A 24038-nucleotide genomic window follows, 5' to 3' on the forward strand; every position below is an offset into this window, starting at 1 on the left:
CCATTTACTTTTATAAATTTTCCTCTTTGAAGGTTTATGAGAAGAGAGGATTTTTTGAACTGGGGAGGAAAGCCTGGAATGTCTAGCCATCACTGGAATTGGAGAAACCTTGCAGTCAACTTGAGGGCTGCAGTATCCGGGTGAACTTGCCCTGACAGATGAGATAGGCAGTCTGGACTGGGATCCAGCATCCAAGGAGGATGTAACAGAAGAGGCCAAAGGAAGGGGAGTCACACTTGTTGAGACCAGAAAGGGGCAATAAGCATTACTGTGCTCTTCAACTGAAGTGCTTTCTGAAGAAACTTGGAGATGAGAGGCAAGGGAGAATAAGCATAAAGGAGACCGGAGGGCCAAAGTTGGACTAGAGCATCTCTCTGTGACCATCTTTTAGGTGGGATAAGGTCAAACCGGCTGCATTTTGTTAAGGAGAGATGCAAATAGGTTGCAGAAGGGCTGACTCTATTTGTGGAAGATCATGTTCACCACTGATTGGTTGAGAGACCACTTGTGAGGCATGAGGATGGTCATGCTGAGTTTGTCCACTAGAATGTTGAATTTACCCAGTATGTGCATTGCTACAAGAAGGAGGTTGGATGAAATCGCCCATTGCCATACCCTCATTGCTTCTTGACACAGGAGATATTATTTGGTTCCCCCTGTTTGTTGATGTGTCAGACTACTGACACTTCGTTTGTATTGCAGTAATACCTAGAGGGAGAAAGCTCTGGAAGGCTTGCAATGCTAGAAGCACCACTGTCATCTCTAGGACATTGATATGCAAATCGGTCTCTTGTGGGGACCACATGTCTTGTACAGTCCATCCCAAGTAATGCCCCCTCCACCCCAACTGGGAGGCATCCGTATTCAACGTGATGCTGGGGGGTGGCGGAAGGATAGATAGACGACCTTGATCAGTGTCCTCTGAGTAGATCCACCAAAGAAGAGACTTCCTGCAAACATGAGACAATTTTATCGGATGATTCAAGGGATAACGATAAAAAGACCATTGTACCGCCAGGGTCCATTGGAAACTTCTCATGTGTAAGCAAGCAGTGGGAAGTAGACTTATAGTAGCAGCCATTGACCCTAGATCTTTGAGGATCAGTCTTGCAGTAGGAATGGAAAGAGTCTGTGTGTTTTCAATGTAAGAATTCTGTTTTGAGGTAGAAGAGCTAGAGAGTTTACTGTGTCTAAGTGAGCCCCTATAAAAATCTACAACTTGAACTGGTTGTAGATGAGATTTATGCATATTGATGGTGATTCCCAGCGAGAGTGACAGTTGAAGCAAATAATCTCTGGCTTTTACTAGCAGATGCCTGGTTGGTGCAGTAAGGAGCCAGTCGCCTAAATAGGGAAACAGTCTGAATCCAAGCAGTCTCAGGTGAGCTGCTACCACTGCCATACATTTGGTGAACACCCTGGGGGCTGTAGTGAGAGCAAAGGGCATGGCTTTGTACTGAAAATGACTGGCTCCCAGCCTGAAGCATAGATAACCTTTGAGAGCACCTGTTCATTTTGATATGATAGTACGCATCTTGAAAATCGATTGAGAACATCTACTTGTCCTTCTGAAGAAGGGGGAGAATGGACTGAACTATGACCATCCAGAATTTTGAATTTTTTACAAACTGGTTCAAATAGCTTGGATCCAAAATAGGTCTCGGGTCCTCTGTCTTTTTTGGCACTAAAAAGAGCCCTGAGTAAATTCCAGATCCTTTTTGGTCTGGTGGGACCTTCTGGGTGGTAACTGTTTTGTCTAGCAAATTCATAATCTCTTGAGCTGCTAGCTCCCTCTGATTGGATGGAACATCGAGGACAATTTTTTGTGGTTTATTCATATTTGTAAAAGAGGAATGAAATATCCTCTGGATATGATCCTTTGCAAGCAAAGGCTGTTTGTGATGGCTACAAAAACACAATGTTGCCCTCACGAAAGGAAACATCACTATGTAGAACTAATATCAATGTTTTTTGTATGAATATGTATTCATATATATTTGATTCTGGGTATAGTTTGTTTGGGTTGCCTTGATAATGAGTTAACTATTTAATTAATTAATTAATAATTGAATTGTTAAATGTTTAATTGGTGTTAACCTGGAGTATAAAAGGAAGTGATTTTATTGTAGTGTCATTCCTTGAAGGCGAAAGACCGAGGTACCAGAAGCTGTGGAAGAATAAATTATTGTTCACTTACTTTGTTCCTGTGTGTTCCCTTTCGTGAGGGCAACATTGTGTTTTTGTGGATTATTCTACTGGATGTGTTTTTTCTTGTTTATGATGGCTAGCCAGGTGTCTTGGTGCAAAGATAAGTGTCCCCCCAACTGTCTCCAGAGATGGACAGTCAGACAACCTTTCAGGAACGCTGGAAGGATCTGTCTGAGAAAGAAGCTCGAGATCCTTGATTTTGTGGACCCACCTCTGCCGCTTGGGTGACCTCTACCACTGTAGTTATTTCCCCCTCTGCGTCTATGGGAAAATTCCCCACATGGCTCCTGGAAAGGACTTTGAGATGTCTTGAACCACATTTTCTTACTGCCATATTGGTTCCTGGAAAAGGGTCTCTGAGGGGTAGAAAAACGGATTCCAATGGCAGACAAGATCTTTCTATCCTATTCACTGCGGGAGAGCATCTCTTTCACTGCTGGCCAAAACAAGGATGATTTATCAAAAGGAGCATTGATGAATGGCACCTTGAAGGGTTCTGCGAAATCGCACAATCACATCCAGCCATGTCTCCTTAGGAATAATCCTGAACCGTACACCCTTGAGGTACCTTCCATGGCATGTGAGATCAACCTCATGGACACGTTTGTAATATATGGTGGGGTGGCCACTCGTGAGGAAAAGAACTTCCGTTCCTATGCAGACATGGACCCTGGGGCAGAGTTAAAGACTTCCTTTGTCAAGTCCCTCTGTAATCTGATAAAAATAAAGTTCAACAATTACAGGGCAAATGTCTTTGACATGTATACTTGCTTCCCAATCGTGTCTAAAGCCCTAAACTGTCTGTTAGGGAGATGTACATTGGAGCATTGTTTGGCAAGCTCTTTTTTGGTGGCTGCCTCAACAGCCATGACATTTACAGGAACCTACTTAATATTTTGTCTGGGCATTTTGGAATAGGTTCCACTTAGTATGGTTCCTTCCATGCACTACAGGAAACCCTAGATGAGACAGGCCAGACCAGAGGGCCTCCAAGAACACCTGTTCCACTTGGTAAGGGGTTTGGGAAGACCAGCCACCTTTTTGGTGAAAGATCTGTAAGATGTCTCCAAGTGAGACATCGTCAGGTGGAGATCTAGAGGACCCTTCGCCTTCTGTGAGGGATTCCTGTGGGGAATCCAAGTGCTTCCTCTTGCACTTCCGTTTCCGAGGGACCTCCTTAGTGGGATTTTCCAGGAAGGTATCTGATGAGACTGGGAGTTTCCTGGTTGGAATTGTTTGAAAACCTTTCTGGGCTGTCTGTCTGAGGTGTAGGCTGCAAAGGCTCAGAAACAGGATCCAGAGAAGGAGTAGGGTGTGGACCCAAAGAAGGGAGAGTCAACACTACTCTGGGTTGAGAGAAAACCTCCTCCACCACCTCAAAAGCAGAGGGGCCCAGAGAGGCGGAGGACAATCCTACCAGAGCCGAGGCTCCCAGAGTAGGCAATCCCCAAGCCCCCTAACCCCCTGCTCTGAGGGAGGAGTCCGAGCCAAGCTATCAAGTGCCGAAGCTCAGAGGGAAAATGATGGCTACGAAAACTTCAGAGTTGAAGTCAGCCCCTTGGATCTGATGCCAGTGATTCAGTTCAGAGAGTCGTTGTGTTCAACAGTGTCGGAGCCAATCTGGTTAGGGAAGTAACCGAAGTTGAGGTTGGAATAACCTTTGTATCCAGTGGCTCAACTCCTGAGGCTGCCAGATCCAAAGACTCCAAAGTGGGTGATCAGTTCGGAGAAGGATGAGTTAGGGTTGAAAGACTTTTTTTTATAGAAAAAAACAGATAGAAGGAAGCATTGGACAGAAGAAGAAACTACCAATGATGGTATTACAGGAATGTTTCTAAAGGTATAGAAGGAAGAAGAAAAAAGAACTACCAACCATGGTAGCATAAAAAGTTTACCAAAAATTCAGTAGAGAGATTATAGAAGGTAAGGAGGGTAAATTAAATACTGAACAGATGAAAGACTGTCAAAAAGGTAAAAGAGAGAAAGGAAATTTTCATTTACAACACCCCAAAGGAGCTCAAGGAATCACAATCCCAACTGTCTTGAAGAGCGGCAAACGAGACCTAAGGTATTGTAGTAGTCAGGGCCATTATGAGTAAGGGAGGAGCGCGAGATTTGGATCCTAGAATCTTTAGAAAGTGGCTGAGTCGGATCCAAGGATTGGATCTGAACCCATTCATTGAGGAATGAATAATAATGACATCAGATCATTTATTACCTCTGGTGGAATACTGAAGTTTGACCTTTTAATGCATTAACGATCAATGTAGCTTTACTGCTAGTTTGTGTTCATATTTACCTTAATTGTGAACATTTACTTACTACATCATTGAATATTGCTGTATGTGCAAAGTCAGTAAATCTGATGTATGTGTGTTTGCCTGTGAACTTAGCACTGCATTTACAAGTGCAGTCTAGAACAGACATTTTGGAAAATAATACTTCCTAGTTCCTGTGTGTGTTTAATGACAACTTCTGTATATCTCTTTCAAAACTGTCCCTTGACCTTGCCTAACTACTGCATAGTTTCAGGATTCTTTAATGGATTTCTGCTGTACCTCACAAAGTCCCTTGTTTTTTCAGGGGTGTGTCTTATTGTCTCAGAACAGTGAGGAATAGATTGCATGGTACTTTCATGAGCATCACTGCTCAATAGAACAGCCATGGAAAAATGATTGTAGCAGTAAAACTTTGTGGATAAACCTAGTTTTTATGATTTTTTCACTGACCTCTCCTTGAAAATCTGGTGTTATGACTACATCATGTAGCTGCAGCCTAAGAATTTCCCCATCCTTTTAACCCAAGATTCCTCATTATCAGTTCCTTAATCTTCTAGAAACTCACCATGGATTTGTATAAACGGTTTTCTTGCTGTTTGCATTTCAGAGAGGTTAGTATTAAATCTGTATTAGTTGAAATAAGAACTGCCATTCATAGGTTTCATTTGAAATGTTATGTCACACTCCATTAATGCAGAATTAGGTGTGAATGCATTGACCAAAGGCAGCCACTGGATCCAGTACTTGTTTCATATAGTTGCAAGGTTTCTGTACTTTAGAGCATTTCCAGAGTTTGTGAGGTACAGTCTCCTACCTTTTTTCAGTTTTTGCAATGTCTAATTTGCTGAGGTCAGCTCATCAACTAGAATATAGTACAACTTCTAGAGCATTGGAAGTAATATTGTTCATCCTACCATGTGTGTTTTTGATGGATAGCATTTTCCAAAACTTGTCTAGGTGAAGGGGCCCAGATATTGTTTTATTAGTCCACTCACCTCTGAGTTGTAGGGGAGAAGCTAACTGAATATTGACGTAGTAATAATAGCAGTAATTGCGTCAAAGCCACTTATTTTAGTTGTAGCTTGCTACTTGACAGCTAGCTGTGGTGGTGTTGGGGGAGCTACTAATAGCCAGCTGTCATTTTCAAGGGGAGGGCTTGAGTGGATCCCCTACATTTTGTTGTAATGCTGAGGAACTTGGTTACTTTTTCATATCAAGCTTCAGGTGTAACTTTTTTTTATTAGGATCTAGACAGTGGTTACATTGGTACAGCAGTGACCTTGTGTTTCTGTGCTTTTTATTGTCTTTCTTTTACCTGTGATCTTTCACTCTTTCTCAGCCTGTAAAGCTATAAATGTTCACCATATTGATTGCTGCTGCAGTAGCCTTAGCTATATGGGTTAAATCCTACTTGGGGTATAACAGCCAAACAGCTTCCAAAGCTTCAGGACACTTTCCATGTACCCAAATCATCAGTTAGCTCGACAAGTTTGGGTACCAAACCCTTCAGGGCTTTTCTGTTGTAGAAGAGCTCGATGGTTGGCATGTGCGGTTTCTTTGCTGGGCAGATGAGCTCCTTTTGGGAGGAAAACTTTCCAGATTAAAGCATTCTTTGTTTCATTGTACTTTCAAGCTTAGGAAAGTTATTTTCAAGATAGGAGTCTGTGTTTTAATGGACTATCACAAGTCCTAACTGTACTTTTAAGCAGGATCACAGGTTTTTCCTTTCAGTTTAAAAGTTGTTTAAAGCAACTGAAAACCATTTTTTTTTCTATGTAGAAATTGTGCTTATTTTACTTTTGGGGGCTGACAAAGTGCTTTAAAGTGCTTTTTATTGTTTTTGTGTGAAAAAGGTGACTTTTAAAGACTTTATTTTTTAGCAGCTCTCGCTGCTTGTTTTCCCCAGGAAAGAGGCATCATTTTCAGCTTGACCATTGAACAAGCTACTGGTCTCATGGTCAGTCATTCTTTTATAAACAAAAAGAAAAAGTTAAGCAAACAACCTTTACCACCACGGTGGGCTAGCAGTTTTACTCCGCTGCAGGTGGATGACTCTGCTGTGTCCATAGCTTTGTTACTCAGACCACTTATGTTTTAAACTGGATCCATCTGATGTAGCACCTACAGCCATAGATGAGGAGTTGGCTATGTCCCTACAGCTCTTGGGGGTCCCCTCAGAGGGCAAGAAAGAGCCATTCTTGTTAGTCCTGGGAGAGGGAACAGGGAAGACTTCCCTGTTTGGTTAGAATGTTGTGCATATCCCTGGGGAAACTGTTGCTGTCACTAATAGAACTGCTGGCCCCATTTTTGTGTCAAAAAGAAACGGAAAACTAAGTATGTATCTACTCCTCAAATTTTCTTAGACAGGAGTAGTTTACCAAGTCTAGATCAGGGTTTAATTCAGGCTATTGATCTTTCTTTTAATGTGGTTTCTGGTAAAAAAAAAAAAAAAAAAAAAAAAAGATACTATCGTAGGCCCTTTCTTGTTTAGACTGTATCTTTCAAGACCTAACTCATCTGAGATGCTCTACAGTCTATATGCAGATGACATGAAATTGGGTAAAGTGATTACATGTGTTACAGATGGGGCATGTCAGCAAAAGAACTTGACTAAATTGACCATTTGGTCACAGGAGAATAACATGCTGATAAATACATCAAAAACTAAGCACATGAGATTTGGGAGACGTAAATTGAAAGGTGACTATTTAATACAGCACACAGTGATTGAAACTGTAGATTTATTTAAGGACCTGGGTATATGGGTAGATCCAGCTTTGAGGTTTTCTAATCATGTCAAGCAATTGGTTAATGATAAGATTTATAATGTCTAGGAAATCAGAAATGGTGAAGTCATTGTTGCATTATAGCCAAATGAATATGGAATAACAATACAAAAACCTTATTTATAAGAAAACAAGCATGAGTAAACTGGAAAAAGTACAGCAGATATATATCAAGTGCATCCATGTATGCGAAAATTTAAGTTATGAAAGACAAAATTATCTGAACTCGTACAGTGCCTCTTACAGATATTTAAGAGGAGATCATATTTAGGTATCTAGGGCATTCAGAGATAACTACCTATGGGAATGCATGTGGTTATCAAAATGTAGTAGAGAATCATCAGGCAACCTATGTATAAGATTGTATAGGAATGAGATGTGTACTAATTGGTTCTCTGAGAGAGCAGCTGATGCATGGAACAGACTATACCAAATGCATTAAAGCAAGTGCTAGCTTAGATATTTTTAAGAACAACCCGGACACTTATTATGGGAACAAGTGTTTTGGTATGGCAGGATAGAAGGGCATTACTGCCCGTGCTTGAAATATTTGTACGTATACGTACTACTTTTCCTGAAGAGATTCAAGATTCTGAATCTGGGCAGGAAGATAAAGGGACAGGTGCAGGATTTTCTCAGTTTTCTGATTCTGACTCTGAGGAGAGCTCAGTTTCTGATTTTACCTGTGGGGGGTATCGTTCTCTGAGAATATTTCCAGAATGCAGAATTTTTGACTTTCACACAGGATTGTGTTCATGGGGTATCAGTTGGACATCACAGTTCAAATAGATTTTCTTACACAGGAAATAAAATCTATATCTAGAACTATTTCTAAGGTTTTCCACTGAGACTAGAGTCACTGCCAGGGAATACCACAGGGTTTTGAGTCTCATGGCATATATGATTCTCTAAATAGCCCTGCCAAGACTCCACATGAGAAAGATACAGCCGTATCTTGAAGTCCCTTTGGTCCCAGCATCAGCATCCTTTGTATTTTCAAATCCCAGTTCTGCGGTTTATCAGAAGAAAAATCACTTAGAGGCGACAGCAAATTTCCCTAAACCCATGTCCCCCTTTTCCCAAAGCAGAGAGTCACCACATTCTCCTCGGACTTCGCTTGGGGAGCACTTTCAGGATGGGTAAAAGCAAAATCATAAATATAAAATAAATGCTTGCCCTGCTAAATGCACTAAACTCTAAATCATCTTTGGTCACCTGGACCTCTATAAGTTGTTACAGACTATATCACAGTCATGTGGTACATCAGCAGTCATGGCGGGAACCAGGTCTTTACCCCCCTTTGCAGACTAGCCCTGTTAGCTTGGGATATAGCTTCACAGCACCGTCTCGCTATAAAGGAATCTTGAATTCTGTCAGAGCAAAAGTGTATGGCAGACAACCTGACTAGAACAGGACAGACTCTCACAAATGGAAACTAGATCGGGGGTCTTCCAAGATTTGATCCATCTGTGGGGAGTGCTGCAAGTAGACCTATCTGCCTCCTCTCTGAATAATTGTTTGGCAAGATTCTGCTCCAGGACTCCGTGCAAGAAGGCCTAAAAGACAGATGCCTTTTCCTTTCCTTGGACATGATTGTTCCTTTATGCTTTTCCAGTCTTTCCACTAATGTCAAGGATACTTCTGAAGATTCAGAAAGAATCCCTCAAAATCATTGTGGTGATTCCCTTCTGGCCCAGGCAACAGTAATTCTCCCTTCTTTTGAAAGTGGCTAGAAGCAATTACCACAAGCGTCCTCATTGAATAGATGTATTCACACAAGATTAGAGATGTTTGATACACCCCAACATCAGTCATCTTCAGTTGACTGACTGGGTGATGATAGTGTCTTAATTCCTTTTAGGCACTTGTTTTCTGTGGATATGCAGCAGGTACTATTGGAGGTAAAAAAGCTTGCTACTTGAAAATTGTGTATTAGCATAGGGAAATGGTTTACTAGTTGTTGCTAACGACATATCCTGCACCCATTCAGAGCTAGATCTTCTCTGGTTTTACAGTGTTTTTGTGATTTGCTATCCTATGGCCCTTGTACTCCTCCATCAAGATTTATTTATCAACGTCTGCCCATGAATCCTCTTCTTTCAAGGCATTCTCATGGTTGTGCATAGTAGGTTTCCAAGAAATCCATTGGTCCCTCCAAGGGATCATAATTTTGTGTTAGGGAAGCTATTGCTTCATTTGAATCAGCTAATCTGGCTGATTTGAGGTTCTTAACATATAAAACTGTTTTACTGATTGCCTTCTTCTTTGCAAGAAGAGTATCTGAGATGGAAGCTCTTATGGTGAGTCAGCCCTGTCTCATTTTCCACCAAGAAATGGTTTCTTTGAGAACTAATCCTTCTTTTATGCTAAAGTGGTATCCAAGTTTACTTGAAACCAAACTATCCATCTCCCCGTTTTCTTTCCTGAACTTAAAATATGAGAGAGAGGATAACTCACACCTTGGATGTCCACAGACAACTCAAGTTCTTTTTTGACAGAACTAAATCTTTCAGATCTTTCAATCAGTTGTTCATTTCTTGTGAAGGTAAGAAGGGACAACTTGTGTCAAAACACTATCTCCAAATGGTTGCCAAAGGCTATATTACCTTTTGTTATTCTCAACAAAACTATTCAGGCAGGGTCAAGGCCGACTGTACCAGGACTTTGGCTTCATCTGTGACTTTCTGGAAAGGGTTGGATTCTAGAAATATTCTAGAAGCAGCAACTTGGTCCTGTATACATATGTTTACAAGCTTGAAGTGTTGTCGCCTCACAGCAAGACGTTGTCGCGTTCTCAGCTAAAGCGTCTTCTGTGTGGAGGCATGCGTGAATAGGCGTGCCTTCGTTGAAGGTTGTGCGTCAGGGCTGGTAACTCGGCACGTAAAAATCCACTACCAAATATTAGTGGACCGGAGTTCCGCTGTGGCAACCCCTAACCGGGATAAGCCGAAAGACACAACAACAACAAGCTTGATTCCATCTCTACGTCTAGAAAAGGCTTTGCTAGGACCATTCTCCAGTAGCTCAACCCTTACCCTTTCACCTCCTAAATGTAGTAAGCTAGGGTAATCTACCCGTGTAGCTAAGGCTGCTGCAAAAGTGATCAGTATAATGAGCATAGTAAATTTGTGCTTGTAAACACTCTGTAGCCATATTAATAGTAGTTGCAGTATCCTGTCTTTCCCGTATCCCCCTTGATTTTTGGTATGTTGTTTATACCAGGGTTTGAATACTTATTTTTGTTGTTCCTGGTATTATCCTTTCAGGGTCAGCCTCACTGTTTCTGTTGTCATGAAAGCTCTGAAGGGCTTGGTGCTTAATCAAGTTGACTGATGGTTGGGTGCCTGGAAGGTGCCCTGAAGCTTTTGAAGCTGACCGGCTGTTGTGTCCTTAACAGGCTATAACCCATCTAGTTAAGGTGATCATTTGAACATCCACTGTTATGGTAAGTTGTGTTTGCATGTTATTTGCAAGTAAACTTAAAAGAACATTGTAAATGGGTTGCCTGCCTAATCAGTTTCCAACTTGCAAGTTACACCAACGTAGGCAAAATAAGAGACAGCTGACAGAGTGAGACTGGGATGTGAAAACTAAAAGTAAATCGAATGACATTTGCTGTTTTGCAGTTTTTGTCCCAAGTTGAATTAAAATATATATTTTATAAAGTGAGAAATGAACTACCTACTTGTTTTATGCATGAAGGCATTGACAGCAAGCTAAATGTTTCACTTCAATACCTGACTGCTAAGCTATAATTGATTTAGTTCATATGTGAACATTCAACATTTAGTCATTCTGTTTTTGCTTGAATAGTGTACATCTGCAGTGTAAAGACTATAGTTCTGTTTTTCTGTTGCTTATTACAGGGTAAAGTTCATCTAGATTTAAAACTGCATGAAGTTATAACAGATAATGGATCAGTCCAGCAACTGGTGGTACGGTAAGTAACAAGTTCAACATTATTTTGTCAGTTGGTGTTAATAACAATGCGGTAGTCTGCACAGGTCATTTTAGAAGTACACCTTCATTTATGTGAAAGGAGGTTGTATGCACCAAAGTGCGAAAGTACAACCTACTGATTTCTGAAATGTCGAGTGACAATGGTTCGAACTCTGAGCGAATGCACATTGGCATTCGCTCATTGGAATTCAGCATTTCAGGTGCAGATCTCACTGTAGTGGAGATCAGGAAATGAATCCTTTCCCCACTGTAGTGCGATCTTGGAGTTTGTATATTAAAGTGGGAGGGAGGTGCAGCCCCCCCCACATGTGAGGTGTAGGGTGGCTTGCCCCCCTGCATAACAATGTTTGGAGATAGTTGGAGTTCGAAAATGGTGGAATCTGGTTTTCCAGATTACCATTTTCAATGTTTTGGTTTCGGGACATGTTGAGTTTCGGTATGTAAAGTCGCACAGTAGTCCGATCGTACAGCTGCCTTTCAGGTAAATGAAGGTAAATCCATTTTAGACATCAGCAGTAAACCTGAATTAATCTTGCATCATGGTTTAAATTATAAACAAAATGCCATAATGGTGGTGTTTTTCTGTATTTTGAAGCCTCTTTAGTTCGCACTGAAGAACTTAGTTCTTGGATGTATACCCTAAGTTACTAATGCTAAAATTTAATATCACCAGATGTTAGCTGCTTCATTTGATGAGAACAGGCTACACTGCTTCTGTATCATTACATGTCCTTCTGTTCGTATGCTGCCGTATTCACAACATGAGGGAGTCTGGCTCTGGCTGACTCGTATGTTCGGCCAGTATACCAAAGTCTAAATGCTACTGTAAGGTACGTGTGACGCCGCACATCAGTTAGCGTACGTCGGCCATAAAGAGGCATCAAGTATAAAGCAGATGTCAGCACGTACCTACCTCAGAGTTTTTCTGCCGCCTGTCCGCTTGCCAGTTCCGTTCATCAGTCGCCAGAGAAGTCACATTTATGCTTCAGATAAGTACCCTGTTGGGGATTTCATTATTCCTTTTGGCTACTGTCTTGTTTTTTTGTAGCGTATCCATGTCAGCTAGGAAAGGCAAATGTCAGTGTGGAAGGCAGATTCCACATAAAGACTCCCACAAGCTTTGCTTGTTTTGTCTAGGGCCAGTCATGATCACACCTCCTGCGTTATCTGTAAGGCCTTTGTTCCAGAAATCCTCCATAGCCATTTAGCTTCCCTTAGATTATACTTAGAAAATCAGCGTCTAAAGCACTTAGCCCTTCAGAAAAGCCGCAACTCAAGAAGCCTTGCCTGACCCAATGTCTGCTCCCTCTATTTCTAGCATTCCTCCCGAGGCTGATGAAGGCTGAGGCTGCTTCAGAATCTGTAGAGCCTCCTTCGACGGGTACCACCATGGAAGCCATCAAAGAATCTGCGGCTTGTCCCAGAGGGATTTGCAGGCATCCGATTTGGGTGCTAAGGGGCTATCACAATCATGGCTGGTTATCTCTGAAGACCTGCATGGTGTCACGCATATTGTTGTGCAATTAGATGTTCCTACAGATGTCATGGAATGCTGCCTGATATCAAGCCCATCATCCTTTCACAACCTGGCTCCCGAGGCTTCAAGGTAGAAGAAACTTAAAACTAAACATGTTTTGCGGTTCCTCAGGACCAGGCACCCAGTTTAACTCCGGCCTGGCAGGCCTTTACCCAAAGCCTCTTTAATGCTTTCATGGCTCTCTGCCAGACCTCAGCCCCTTCTATTTCTTCACTGGCCCTTTCTCCTTCTACCCCCTTGAAGAGGACTTTAGAAGATGTCTCTTATAAGGAGGAGGAGGAGGATTCATTAGGGGATGAGTCTCTGGCTTACTCTAGTCAAATTGCTTCTCCTCTAGGATATGCCTCTCCAGATGAGGAAGCTAATGTTATGGATTCCCCTAGGTAGAATATTTCCTTTGGGAAGACCGTCTTGAAGATGAAGGACTTTAAGTGGGATTGCTGCCAGGTCTCTGAGATACAGAAGAGGTACTATGACCTCCTTCAGATGGAATCCCCTAATCCATCAGCCATCACTCCTACCCTTCCAGCCTTCTTGGATGCCTTCACTGCTGCTTCCAAGTGCCCAGATTCCCAGCCTCCAGCACCTAAGGACCCAGTCACATTTTGCAAGGTGCCTGAGGATGCCAAATTCCTTTTTAAGGCGCACACTGCTGATACAGCTATTTCAGTGGCAGCAGATAAAGCTTCCAAGCTTTTTCCTTCCACCTCTCTGCTCCACCCTGATAAGGAGAGCAAGGTCATGGAGAGACTGGGGAAAAAGTGTATACATCTGCAACCTTGGCCTTCAGGGCAATGAACTTATCAGATGCACATGGCCAAATATTCCCTGGCTCTTCTAGTAGGTGCAGTGAAACCATCAGAGCTCCCAGATTCACCCACCAAAACCAAGCTCTCAACCATTCTGAATTCCTCCTCCCAGGTTGCCAGGCACTCCATCAAATGCAGTTATGATGGTGTGGAGGCCTCAGCTAGGGCTGCAACTAAGGGGTCAATCTTGAGAAGGTATTCATGGCTTAGACTACAACCTTTACCTGATGATATCAAAGCTAAGCTTATGGATGCCCCTCCGGACAACAAAGCCTTATTTGGCAGTGCAGCTGTAGGGCTTTTTAAAACTCTTCAGGAAAAGGGGAAAGAACACCAGGATTTAAAACACATTTGTCTCTCCTTTTCCCCTCTTCCAGAGAAACTACCCAGCCAAAACCACCTTTGTAAGGAAGATAACTAAATCTCTCCAATCCAAAGGTAAGAGGGATTCTAGGAGACAGGCTCCTTCTAAGTCGTCTTCTTCCACACCTTCTCAGTAACAGCCTTTTCAGGCCAAACCTCGTAGTCTGTGACTACCAGCACCCAGATCCATCTACCCCCCCCCTTTCTCTTCACCTTTCTTTCCCTCCCAGCTCGGAAACCGCTAACCCAGGACTCTTGGGTCCTTTCTATCATCAGTCAAGGCTGTTTCATAGTAAGAGAAACTCGTCCTTCCTTCAAAGGCATCTCACAATCTCCACAGGACCAATTGGAATTCTTCCCACTAGTCCTCTCCTCTCTCTATCCTAGCACTATCCAGGAGGTACCCACCCTTTCAAACTGGAAAAGGATTTTACTCCAGGATGTTTCTGGTCCCAATAAAGGATGGCCCTTGAAGGCCCATTCTGGACTTTTCCCATTTAAATACCTTTCTGAAGGTCCCCACCATTCGCATGTTGACTCTACCTACTTGTCTCCTAAGTATCCTACCCCAGGCCTTCATGGTGTCATTGAACATAAAATATGCCTGTCTTCACATCCCCATTCACCAATGGTTCAGGAGATTTCTTCGCTTTTCTGTTGCTTCCTCTCATTTTCAGTTCTGTGCTTTGCCTTTTGGTCTATCTATGGCACTGAGGGTATTCACAAAATGTTTAGCCCGTGTCATAGTCTACTGCAGGTTACAGGGCATACAGATATTTCCATATTTAGATGATCTGCTTTCCATCTGCAGGCACCCTCCTGGACCATCTTTCCTGCACAATGTCCCTTCTGAAAGGGCTAGGATTTACTATCAACCTTCAAAAGCCTTCCCTGATCCCTTCCCAGGATCATGTCTTCCTGGGGGTGCAGGATTCTAACAAGCAGAATGATAACTTGTTTACCCAAAGAAAAGATTGTGTCTTTTAACTCCTGTTTCCAGGACCTACTACCTCTTCAGTTTCTGATGGCCAGGGAGTTGGTTCATGGCCTCAACTATTCCAATACTTTTGCCAGACTACATATGAGGAAATTTCAGTAGTTCCTGAGAATGGTTTGGAAATAACACTCTCACCCTCTGGAATTTGTTGTTCCCCTCCTACCCTGTTTGATAACGGAGTTAGAGTGGTGGATTCTCCAGGTCTCCAGAAATCCAGGCCTTATCCCTTCAGCCTCTTCCACCCACCCAGGATCTGTGCACAGATACATCAGACACAGGCTGGGGTGCAACTCTGGAAAACTGGAAGGTCAGAGATGTGTGGTCCCTACCTCAGGCAAAGGAGCACTTAAACATAAAACTAATGAGAGCTTTGATCTTTGTCCTCAAAATCTTCAATCCAGGATTTCACTAGAGGTTTTAAGGTGGTTCACAGACAGTACTACAGTCCTCTGGTACATCAACAAGCGGGGGGGGGGGGGGACAAAGCTCTATATCATCTACAGACTGGCATTATATGCCTGGGAGCTAGCCCAGCAGAGTCAGGTTTCTCTTCAGGCTATTGACATTCCCTCACCTTAGAATGTGATGGCAGACTCTCTAAGTAGGTCCATGACTCAATCCCATGAGTGGATGTTAAACAGGGTTGTGTTTCTGGATCTGGTCCATCTTTGGGGTATTCCTTAGATTTTTGTTTGCCTCCCCCATGAACAGACAACTTCCCAAATATTGTGCCAGGATTCCACATCCCGGGGCATGGAAGGTGGACGTACTATCTTTTTCCATGGAAGGGGATGTTTCTGTACATATTCCCTCCACATACACTTAACTAGAAGGTCCTGCTGAAAATTCAGCTGGAACAGCCAAAAATCTTGCTGGTGACCCCCTTTTGGCCAAGACGGCATTGATTCCCCCTCCCCCTACATTTAGCCAAGGGCAATCACCACAAGTTGGCCCCACAAGGTGGACCTACTCACAAAGGACAAGGGAACTCTAATGCATCCACATATGTCAACCCTAAACTTGACACTGTGGGTGATAGGGCTTTAATTCCCTTCAGACAACTTTATACTGAAGATGTGCTACAAGTTTTGCAGGAGGCCAGAAAACCCACTACTAGGGAATCCTATATCTCTAAATGGAAGAGGTTTCCCATCTGGCGTCTCAAAAACACTTAACAACCACTGTCAGTAGAGGTCCCAGTGGTTTTGTCTGACCTGTGTGAATTAATGAAGAATGGCCTGTCGTATTCTTCAGTCGAGGTACATCTTTCTGCCGTCTGTGCAAGTTTGCCAATGTCTCCTCCTTTAGCTTCCAGGTTGGAAATCAAGCTGTTCCTAAAAGGCATCCTTCACATTAGACTACCAAGGAAACAAGTGCCTCCTCATTTGGATCTCAATTTTTTCCTGAAGAAACTTACCCTAGCCCTCTTTGAACCAGTAGTGACATCTTCCCTTCAACATTGTATATGGAAAACAGTTTTTCTAGTGGCTGTTACCTCTGCCAGAAGGGTCTCTAAGCTGGAAGCTCTTATGGCCTCCTCTCCCTTCACAGTGTTTCATAGGGACAGGGTTTCTCTTCGGACTAACCTGTCCCTTATGCCCAAGGTGGTTAATGAGTTATCCTTGAATCAGGCTATCAATCTCCCTACCTTTTTTCCCTCCCCCAGTCTTCCAGTAAGAAGATTCTTCACACATTGGGCATACATAGACAACTCGGATACTACTTGAGCAAAACTAAGCCTATCCGTAAGTCCGAGAGATTGTTTGTTTCTTATCACCCAAGGGCTCTGGGCCAACCTTTTTCCAAGCAAACTATTTCTTCTTGGATTTCTAAAACCATTTATTTCTGTTACTCAGCCAATGGAAAGGATCTGTCTTCAGCTGTAAGGGCACATTCCACGAGGGCAGTGTCCTCCTCTGGGGCCTTCTGTAAAGGATTGGATACAGCCTCTGTCTTGGAGGCAGCTACCTGGTCTTCTGTTCATACTTTCACCAAGCACTATAAATTGGATGTCATTTCCAGGGGTGGGGTTTGCCAGAGCTATCCTCCATGGCTTTGTGGAAAATGTTTCTGCTCCTCCACCCAGTTCCTCCTCTGCATGACCTTTGCATTCTCCCTCATGTTATGAATACTTTAGCATATGAATAGAAGGACATAGAATAGTTGTGTAAAATCTTACCATAACCATAGATGTTCTTCTCTTCTATATGCTGCAGTATTGTTTCCCCCCCTCCCTTCCCCCTGATGCTTGCCTGGTCCCTAGTTACATGTTTTCTCATTTTATCAGAATGGTGCTTTACAGCATTCATTTCTGAGGTAGGTACGTGCTGATGTCCTCTTTATACCTGACATCTCTTTATGGCCGACGTACGCTAACGGATATTCAGCGTTGCACGTACCTTACAGTAGCATTTAGACTTTGGTATACTGGCTGTATGTATGAGTCAGCCGGAAGTGGACTCCCTCATGTTATGAATACTGCAGCTTATAGAAGAGAAGGACATCTATGGTTATGGTAAGATTTTACATAACTGTTCTTTCCTGTGTGCTGAAGGAGAGATAGATGCCATGCTTTTACACTAAGTACAACAGCTCTATACTTGCCAAGTTACCGAATTACATATGTTAGTTTTGGAATGTAAATAAATCATATTACTTAAATGAGAGGTTGAAGTTTGTGGGATGTGATAGCTTTAATATGGGAAGTCTAGAATGTTTAACTGCTTTCTTACTGAGTTGATTTCCTCTGTAAAGTTAGTTGTAAGTATCTGTTTCAGCTGTTACTATTTTGGTTTTTCAGGGTGTTTTAGTTATTGTAGTAAATGTCTCAGATGAACACAGCACTATTATAGTTATTATTTGCAAGCATGTGGCAGTTTTTATTTTTCTGTTTATGGCACATCTCTGTTCCATTTGAGAATTGTGCAACTGTCAGGCAAGAAGTCTGCAATATTCATTTTCTGGAAGCCTGAAGTCACTGGTTACCCCTAATAATAAACAGTAACGGAATTGATACTTGTGTTTAATAAACTACTGTTGATGAAAAAGGGACTGGTCTTGTTTATGACTGTTATTTCATACATTAAAAATTGCTAGAAACTTTGGTAGTTTGAAAGTCTGGGTTCTAGTATGCTTATATCTCAACTTAGGCTCTCCAGCAAGAGTTTAATTAAAGTGCCTGAAGGCTTTCTGAATTCATAGGTCCGAGGAAGGTTTGGGAATGTATCAAATCAGTGAAGTTACATTCTGCGAATGCAAAATGCTTGACTGCTGTTTGCCGAACTACTTCGCAGCAAAATGCTTGACTGCTGTTTGCCAAAACACTTCGCAACAAAATGCTTGACTGCTGTTTGCCGAAACACTTTGCCGACAGTGGAGTTCCTCTTGTCTGTTCTGTACTCTTGGAGTTGGTGTGTCTAATATATATATATATATATCTGTCTGTGTGTGTGTTTGTGTGTGTGGGGGGGGGGTGTTGGCATGTCCCCCTACTTGGGATGAACAGGGGAGATTGCCCCTCTGTGCCATGTTTGTCTGTTAGTTTCAGCAAGAAGTTTTCTTATTTTTTTCTTTGCCAAATCTTCCTTCATCAAGTTGACATGATTCCCAAAATTATTTGTATTCACAGCAGAAGTACTTAAGACAGTATATCAGCAATGTTAGAATCATCAGAGGACCATTCTCTATACAGAGTTAGTGTAGCCGATGGGCCTATCAGTGTGAGACAAGGCAGGAGAAGGCAGGTTCAGTTTGTACGCAAACAAAAATAGCGTATTTAGGGCCCCATAAAGGATTAATGTAGCCAGAGTGAGGGCCAGATGAGAATCATATTTTCTTAGCATCCCATTAGACTTGAAGTCAGGGATCCAGTTAATATTTTCTTGGTTATGTCCCCTGCAAAACTGCTGCATTCAGAGACCCTAGTGGGATTTATGTAAAAGTTGCCTTCAGCCGGATTACTTTGTTACTGCACACGTACTTGTCTCCTTGTTTCTGAGTAGAATCAGTACAAATGTCCTCCTTTCACTTTTGTAGACTCACTGAGCTCTTGATGCCAGTGAACAGGACATCAGGTATGCCAACGTGCATTTTATGTTTTTATTTTCTGTGGCCAGTAGACCTGCAATACAGTAACTGTCTGTGCTCACTTTCATTGACTGCTAACCCAACAGTCTGACTTCAAAGCCATGTTTTTTTTTTATTTATATATGTATGTATAATCATTTTGGTGCTTTTGGCTCATATATGCATAAAGCTTGTTGTGACCATACACTCAACCAACAAGTTAAAAATCTTAGCACTGGCCTTTAAAAAAAAAAAAAATCACAGTAGAGGATTAGAAAGAAAAGCACTCTCATTTTTCACAATAGTAGATCTTTTTATACTAGACCCTATATAGTTCACTTTAGTAAATCTTTGTATAGGCTTAATATGCATTTAATAAAATATGTTCCCATAAACAGGTCCGACACTGAGGAATGTCATAAGATCTAGGAGTAAGGCTGAATCTGAGGGCCAAAATCATAGTGCTATGCCTAAGTTAGCAGTTGAAAAGTATGACTGTGTGGACTTGCTGGATTGAGAAAGGACATTTTTTTTGTGAATTTCTTTTTTCCTTTTTTTTTTTTTTTTTTTTGGCACCATTGTCCAGCTGATTAAGATTAAGCTGAAAGATGTGCAGGGAGTATGTATGAGAGATATGCAGTATCTCTTTACTCTGAAATGGTCAACCAAAGTAGGGAAGCTGGTAAACATTTGAAATGTCAGGACCTGCTAGAGTAAGCCCTGAAATACAGAGACTGATTGGATGAAAGAATAAGCTTACATGTACTAAGTTTCATTTCTTGGAATATTCACTTTTTCCGAGGTAAGGCGATGTCCCAGTTGGTAGTATATATATGTTCAGGGTGTGTGGGGTACTTTGAGGGATTGCCCTCGCAAAGAAGTTCTAAGGATAAGAGAGATTTTTGAGGTTGCTCTTCTGCTGTCTTTTCAGTCTTTTTTATGGCTTTTCAGCACTTAACATTTCAGGTGCTGACAGTTCAGTAGGAAGCCAAAGAATTTACATGTGCAAACATTTGTTATAGCATATATATATATATATATATATATATATATATATATATATATATATATATATATATATAGATATATATAGATATATATAGAGAGAGAGAGAGAAATAGAGTGAGAGTGTGTAATGGTTTGTTGTAATGTAGCAATGTCTGTTGTAATGCTTCTTGTGATTTGCACATCGAGTCTGGAGAAAGGAAATTTCGTTCAGTTTGCACTGTCATGTGAAGTCTGAATGACAATACAGTTTGCTTTACTTTACTTACTTGCTAATACTAGGCAGCTGATGTGCTAATTGTGACTGTTGACAGGTCACTAAGTTCACAGGTTAATACTAGGCAAATTATTTGAATAAATCTATTGCAGCCAGCATAATAACTGATGTGTTACCACCCTTTTCCGTAAGAATTCATGATGTTGCAGTGGAGTTTCACTGTTGGTCAGCAAATGTTTTTGTTGACTTGCATTCTGATAAATGCATATGAGGATGAGTTTTGTGCCATACTGCTGATTCCTGTTTATGGCAGTTGTGTGAATGTGGAGTTTAGTGTATATAAGTAAGGAGTCTAGCTGAGTGGAACACCCCACTTAAATACAAGCTTATTTTCTTGATAAGAGAGGTGCTTGTGGGTACTTTTCTGCTTTGCTTTTTTTTTTGTTGTCCTAGAGCTCGCATCTATATGGATATTTTGCATGCATTTGTGATATCCCTTCGTGTTGTTGATAGTTTTTGTTGTAGGAACCTGCTAGGAACCTGCAATTCCTCATGTATGTATATATACGTGTATGTATGTGTATATATGTGTGTATATATACAGATATATATATATATATATATATATATATATATATATATATATATATATAAATAAAAAATGTCTGTGTGCATAGTATCAAGTAAATGTGTTATTCATTAATTGGTTATAGTTTTCAGAATAATAGTTTGTTGTGTTTATTATGCCTGACTGGAGCTCGTTCTCCCGCCATCCTCCCTTGCAATAGCCATCCCTTATTATTCCCTCTTCTATAATTTTTTATATTCAGATTAGTGCAGTTTGAAAAAGAGTGCCACATATGCTCTAATATAACATTTTTGTCAAAGCTTTTAAGTTTTTTTTTCACGTATCCACAGTTGACAGAATGAAAAAATTTGTCTCTACGAACCTCTTCTCTCACTACTGTAACTCCACCTCAGCCATTAATCCAGCTGCCTTTTGAATGTCTCCGTGCTCAGGGTGGCCAACACAAATTCCATTATTTCCACTCCTTAGTCTTTAAAGAAGTATTTCCTCATGTCCATATGCTGCTTCCTCTCTTTGGTCTTTCTTTTTAAGGTTCTGCTCTCAGAATCCTTCCCCTTAGCTGTTTGTGAGTGTAAGTCTTGTTCGCCTATTCCTTTTTACTTTTCCGGACTAAACCTTACTTTTTACTTTCTTATTTGTCTTCCCGTCCATTTTGCACCATCTGATTGTATATATTTTCTGTAGAACTGCCTGCAGTACTCTTGTTATGACTGTACCACTGGTACCAGTACCTGTTTATCGTTTTATTTTCCATTAAATAAACCAGAGTATTTTTTTTTTGCTTTGCAATCACATTGTCTTACTGGGCTATATGATTCTTGATGTCTATTGTGGTTACCAAATGCTTCTTGTGCCTTGCACAGTGTAGGGTGTTTCCACCATGGCATAACTAGCTTCATCATTTTCTTGTATTTGCTGGCATTGAACCAATTGTGCCACTTTGTAACCATGTAGCTAATTTCCTGAGGGCCCCTTCTTATTTGAATCTCACCATTTTCTACCCATAATTCTAAACTCTTTCACACAGAAGCTGACCCTGTTTTACAGTCTTTTGTTGATGTCTAGCGCAAAATGTTGAAAAGTATTAACAGCAGGTGCTGCTACTTTTGATATCTTTTGGAGGCTGTTGGAGCATTTTGAAAAGTATGGTGTGTCTCATGGTTCTGAGTGCAAGGATATAGAATATGCAGTTGTCCTTCATACTGGACAGCATCTCCTGCAGAGAATATATTTACACGTGACAGCAGCTATTGAAGTATGCTGAAAAAAATGACTAGTTAAGGAGTTGACATGAGGAGATTACATGGTGCGTTTTCTCACATGTATCTCACTGTTATACCACATATAATATTTTGGGAAGTAAATTGCCAATTGGCTTCATAGGGGCACACATGATTGAAGCTGTAACCCACAGAATTTATGGTAGTGAACTTTTGTGTTTACCATTGTGAGGGTACAGAAGCATAGTTGGTTCAACCAGCACTCCGTGCTGGTACCACAAACTACTGCCCCACCTCTCTCAGCTCTTTAAGTGAAGAGCAAAAAAGGCTTCTCTAAAATTTTCAGGATGGCTTATACAGACCTCATGAGGACAGCACTCAATCCACCCCCCCATGTCACAGACATTCAGGTCCTGTTTGTGCTTTGCCCTTGACCTTCTTCCTTTACAGTTTAGGGGAAAAAAAATCCTTTCTTCTTTTAAATTGTAGCAAACAATTGCTACAATTTATACCCTGCCTGCACAGTGCTACAGAGTTCAGGTGTTACTGAAATAAATCTTTGTTGAATTGCTAGCACTGACTTACCACTACTGTATAGACGTCAGGAAAACAGCAAAAATGGAGACAAGGGATATAAGCTGGTTTATGCAATACACATCACATAGCTGGTTTGTTCAACACACATCACATAGCCTTAGAATTGGAGGAACAGACTTTGTATACTGAATTTCTTTATTGGGTCGCACTTATATTGTCACTTAATTACTTTGGTGATATGAGCAGGTTAACTCATTACATCTGAGTGATGCCTCCAGGTGCATCTATGATCAACTCCTACTGACGCCTCTAGGCATTGAATATTGATTTTTGATATTTGCATCAATAATTCCGAAACCATGCTATGTTTAAAAGATTTAAAAGATTTCATTTTACAGCTTACACAATATCAAGCTCAACTGCATTAATCTTTGACCAGTGTCTAGTGCAAGTGAAGAGATATTAACTGCTGTTTTTATGATATTAATTTATTTAGTAAAATTTTCACATTTGTCTAAATATCTCAACAACCACATAACACAGACAGTAACTACTTAGCCTCTTATGAAAGCTCTCGGCTAGATGAATAAAATGCTGCTTGACAGTATGTGTCTAACTTGAGTGGTTGCTGAGATATTGTAAGTTGTTTACAAAATATTACAAATGTAATAGTTACTGTATTTACTGTGACTTATAAAATTCAGTTAAAGACCTAGAACCTAAAGAATACTACCACTATAAAAATAGTTTGTGCTGAATGTTTTGCCATTCACACTTCTTTCATAGCCCCTATAGTTCCAGAGATATGAACATTTGTTTGAAATGTGAGGACGTAACTTGATTCTGTCAAAAGGCTTGGGCTTCGTCCATTGGAAGTTGCAATGCAAACTTTTTAAGCCTCCATTGGAGTGAAGTGGCTTTTGCATTGACTTTCTTTGTTATATTTGCTGGTTACAGTGTATCCCAGAGATGTTAGATTGGATAGTAATCTGTCAGCAGCAAAGGAGCTGCCCAAACTGCATCCTTGAGTTACAGTAGAAATTCTTTGGTTATATAAAGACTAGATAAGGAGCATTAAAAAGTCCATTTTATTCTTGGTTTATGCATATCTTGAAATATAAACACTGATAGCTATAACATCCACACAAGACAGCACGAATAATAAACAACACAAAATACTGTGTTACTGAGACTTTGGACACTGGCAAAGCTGTTTAAAAAATACTTGTACAAAACACGAGTGCTTTCATTTTACACTGAAGACTTAGTTTACCATCAACAGACTACTGTTCCAGAAGCATAGAGCACTTAGTGCGGTAAGCTTTGCACATTCTAAGTCTCTTGTATCTTTTAAATAGTTTGTTGATTGTGTCTATAGTCCCTCGTTTACACTTCAGTAAATGAAGTAAACCATGCACTTTGTTTGACAGACATTTTGAGCAATATGTCTTGCCACATAATTGTCT

At 41.1% G+C, this 24038-nt stretch overlaps 1 protein-coding gene across 1 annotated transcript in view; it reads left to right on the forward strand.

Moving 5' to 3' along the window:
- LOC122802337 (ras GTPase-activating protein 2-like) overlaps positions 1-24038 on the forward strand; it is a 1675609-nt gene that overhangs the window by 623623 nt on the left and 1027948 nt on the right. Inside the window, exon 5 of the mRNA XM_044071975.1 lies at positions 11140-11213. Within this exon, the coding sequence (XP_043927910.1) occupies positions 11140-11213 (74 nt within the window). The remainder of the gene's footprint in view (positions 1-11139; positions 11214-24038) is intronic.

This window comes from Protopterus annectens, chromosome 5.part0 (assembly GCF_019279795.1).
Source record: "Protopterus annectens isolate FY-2018-M chromosome 5.part0, PAN1.0, whole genome shotgun sequence".
NCBI classification, from domain to species: Eukaryota; Metazoa; Chordata; order Ceratodontiformes; family Protopteridae; genus Protopterus; species Protopterus annectens.